We start from the raw sequence: 3,836 nt of genomic DNA on the forward strand, positions 1-3,836 counted from the left end.
TAAAACTCCATTGTCCATTGATGAAAAGCGTTCGATCAAGCCATATAAAACTTTCACTTATTAATGAAACTAACACGAAAAATCATCCTTGGATTTTGCCTCCTATAGAGACAATGTAAGAGAAAAATTTCAATGATTTGACACAATGTAAAGACTACATATCAGCAATCATCACAACAATCCAAGGTAGGGATTTCAACCCTTCTTTAAAGACTTGGGCTCATTTTATGTCATAGGACATAAACCACTCTTCCTAAAGAGTTTGCAAATGTCCATGTTATATGCTTGGAGCTTCTCTCAAGCTTCTCAAACTTTTATAATTTAAACTATCCTTTTGTATTTTAACATTTAGGCCTTAGTTTACTTCCTTATGTATATACATGTGTGTAAGTAATGGAGTTAACAAAGGCCCATCTATTGACCTCATGTGATAGGCTTACATATAATGAGTGACTCCCCCAATCATGGGCAATGTTTGGCAAGGAGTGATGCACATTTATCAACTTGCAGTACACTTTCAAACTTTAATGTGCGTTTATAAACGCGTCTGAATGCACATCTATTATACAGTGTAGATGCGCTATTAAACACATGTATAACCACACTAACAGATGCATCTGTATTTTCATTAAGTTTATAAGCACTTATAGACGCGCCCGTTATTTTGCGCATCTATGATACATTGTGTTGTTGTGAAATGAGCAGAGTAGTGATCAATCAATATTAGTAGGTATTTCAAAGATGTAACTTTGCCAATATCATTACACAATATTAAGCCAAATTAAAACTGAATTATATCTTTCAATGAGAGAGAACTTAAACAAACTATGTGAATTTCTCTATTCATTCACTTCCAAAGCACCATTCTATCTATGAATGAGAGAGAACTTAGATAAACTGGGTGAATTTCTTTATTTATTCAATTCCAAAGAGAGAGAATGCCTTCTATTTTAGGCGTTTGGGAATTAGATTTCCCCAAAAGTTACTATTTACTTGAAGGAACCAAATCTAAAGATGCAATTCTTGGTAGCCTATTGGAGAAAATTTCCATTGAATTGTTGAAGCATTGATAATAAACTGAGTTGGAGAACATCATGGTCGTTAAAAGCGTCATCGACAACTATTCCTCAAACTGTTTGGTCGCCAACATACTCATTTTTTTGGCCTTGTAAGCTGCAAAACTTTTCATCCTCTTGATCGTTCATGTGTGCAAGCTCTCCTCCTTCTGGCCCTCGGTCCTTCGTATCGCCCAAAGTTTTTCCAGCACGATTTTCATCCTCTGCCTCCTTAGCATATGCATGTACAAGCTCTCCGCCTTCGCGTAGTTGCTTCTTCATGTTGTTTATAGGTCTTTCTGTAGCTTGCACTTTGAAAGAATATTCATGTGTATTCGTATTTCTATCTGTAAGTTTTTCTGCTGCTGGTAGGTCTCTATTGTAGTAGACGGCGTAAAGCACTAATTGAATAGTCCCGAGAAGAAACCCAATACTATTCGGCACCTGCGTTTCGCAGGTTTCTTCTGTTAGAAGATTTAGGAGTTGCAATGAAAAAAATCTTGCAAAAGTAACCTTAAAGTCCTCAGTCTTAGATAACTTTTTTACGCACCCCGACGAAAAAATCCTTCACGATGAGCGCATAGCCCGTCCAAATTCCTCCACAGAGGAAAAGGGAAAGTGATAAAAAGAAAGGCATGTATTCCACGCTTTTCGTTTTGATGACTTGTCCCTGTTCATAGGAGAAAGCCAATTCATAATCACATAGAAGGCTTTCCATGGAAACAAAATGGAAAATTTGAACCACGCGCTTTATTAGCAAAGAGAACCATTACCATTACGCTCAATGGAGCAGCAAACATGCAAATGGAGTTGGCCGCACCCAAGAAACCGACGATTCTCAGACGTTTAGTTCCTGCCGCGCCAAACAGTGTGCCAAGGAAGAGAGCTAGGAAGGCCAGCATATATAACGAGAAAAGCCGAAGCGTTGATAACTGCAATATACATGGTGTTGTGAAAACTAATCGTAACGAGTTAGTGCCCAAGCAGAAACAAGATACACGCGCAAAATGCCTCGACATACCCTCTGTGGATTGGAGCCGAAGTAAATGTACACAATGAAATAAAGAACCTCAAAACCACACCCAACACTGCTTATTGTGACAAGTAATAAGCCCTTAGGATTCAAAATTCCGTAATAAAGCCATAGCATCTGACTGGTAAGGCACACTACATAAGGGACAGCCGAGAAATCTCCGGTGGATCTCTTTTTAATAATGCCCCAAAACGTGGGCCTGCAGAACACGAAATTGGATGCATCAGAATTTTCTTTAGTACACGGTCGAATACTGTAATACGCGTACTTGAAGAGGTATCAGAATCTTCTTTTTACTGTACTGTGTCTATATCTCAAGGGTCACGACTGACAACAAGCATTTTGGATCAATTTAGAGACACCATTGTGCTTTGCAATTACGCGTGTTTGGTGGAGTTAGAGTGTTGAAAGCCAAACACGCAATGGTGGACAAATACAGCTGTGCATGGATTGAGGTATCTTACAGTGGTGCAGCGAACACCGTGATAGAAATAGCATTCCCTGGTCACACAAGGTCATGAAAACAAGCTTTTAGTACACGATGCTTTATTTTAGTGCACTAAGCATTGAAATCATGGCTGCAGTAGCAAGGCGGGTCCACACTGCAACAACTTTGGAGTGGTTTCGGGAGAAGTGCGTTGTGTTGCATACCAATAATGCCCACGACAAGAAGCAAGAGCTCCATATCGAAAGACCTCTAAGTTGAAAACGTGCTACTTCGTTAAAGTTAAGCTGCGTACAACATTTATACACCCAGAGTCAGACCATCGCTTCTGAATCGAAGATTTCGAAAACATCTGAACATGCCTAAGTGCACGAAAGAAGTCTTTCAATATACAAGCAGAGAAATCGGGGACATCATTGAAAGGAGGTGGTATTGAATTACGAACGACACTGCCTACGAGTGAATATACCAGAAATCAGCAACTCGGCTTGCTAGAGTGCTAGAAAAGGTCGAGCAACATCTGGATATACTGCTGGCTACTGCTGGCCACGCAGAAGATCCAGCATCGAAGAAGATCGAGGTATCTCAGCTAATAACGCAGGGCATTAGATCACTGCTGGAAGCACCAAGGCTGCGCGGCTTATGAGATGCTGAATGCGTTGCGATCACGGACCTTGACGTATTATAGGGCGAGTGGGGAACGGATTAGCAGGAGATTAACCCGTACAAACGAAACATGGAGAGACGACAATCCTTCCGATTTACAAGCCAAAGATTATACATACAAGAATAGTGCTTAAGTTGTTGGATTCTTTAGTAATTTGTACGTGAACGAGCACTTCTAAAGCATATTCAGTTTATAACCTCTGAGTAATGTAAGGATTCACCATAGCATATATATTATATATTTGACGCACTAAGGATCGAGTACATCATGGACGCACTAAGAAGTTAGGAATCATGTTGCACTAAGAAGTTAGGAATCATGTTATCCACTTTTTCCAAGATACTCCAATATGCAAAGTGGGACTTTATTTTGATTCCTCAAACAACAATGCATTTAAATTTTGTTAATTAAACGCACGTGTGATCATAGATACATGCAAATTTTTTTCAAGAATACACCATAGCACAAGATGATCTTTTAAGGAAACAAGAACCAATATATTAAATGAGCAAAATAGTGCAAGTTATAAAGTGGGATTCCATGTTTATACTTTTAAACATGAGTATGGAATTTTTGAAATAAGACATTATTCTTTTCTTTATGGAAGACCAGTGAATTTATGAAGAAAATACTTTT

The 3,836-nt window shown here is 38.9% G+C and overlaps 1 protein-coding gene across 1 annotated transcript; it reads right to left on the reverse strand.

Moving 5' to 3' along the window:
• Positions 1 to 1,127: 1,127 nt before the first annotated feature.
• On the reverse strand, positions 1,128 to 2,773 carry LOC147897563 (bidirectional sugar transporter SWEET6b-like). Its single transcript, XM_087380048.1, has 6 exons — positions 2,740 to 2,773; positions 2,553 to 2,589; positions 2,077 to 2,287; positions 1,829 to 1,987; positions 1,606 to 1,725; positions 1,128 to 1,499 (listed from the first exon to the last, which is right to left on the reverse strand). Exons 1-6 carry the CDS (start codon positions 2,771 to 2,773, stop codon positions 1,128 to 1,130), a joined length of 933 nt encoding a protein of 310 aa, XP_087236174.1.
• Between the last annotated feature and the right edge of the window lie 1,063 nt (positions 2,774 to 3,836).

This window comes from Dipteris shenzhenensis, chromosome 10 (genome assembly GCF_047967505.1).
Source record: "Dipteris shenzhenensis isolate YYH24624 ecotype China chromosome 10, Dip_SZ_1.0, whole genome shotgun sequence".
Taxonomy (NCBI): Eukaryota; Viridiplantae; Streptophyta; class Polypodiopsida; order Gleicheniales; family Dipteridaceae; genus Dipteris; species Dipteris shenzhenensis.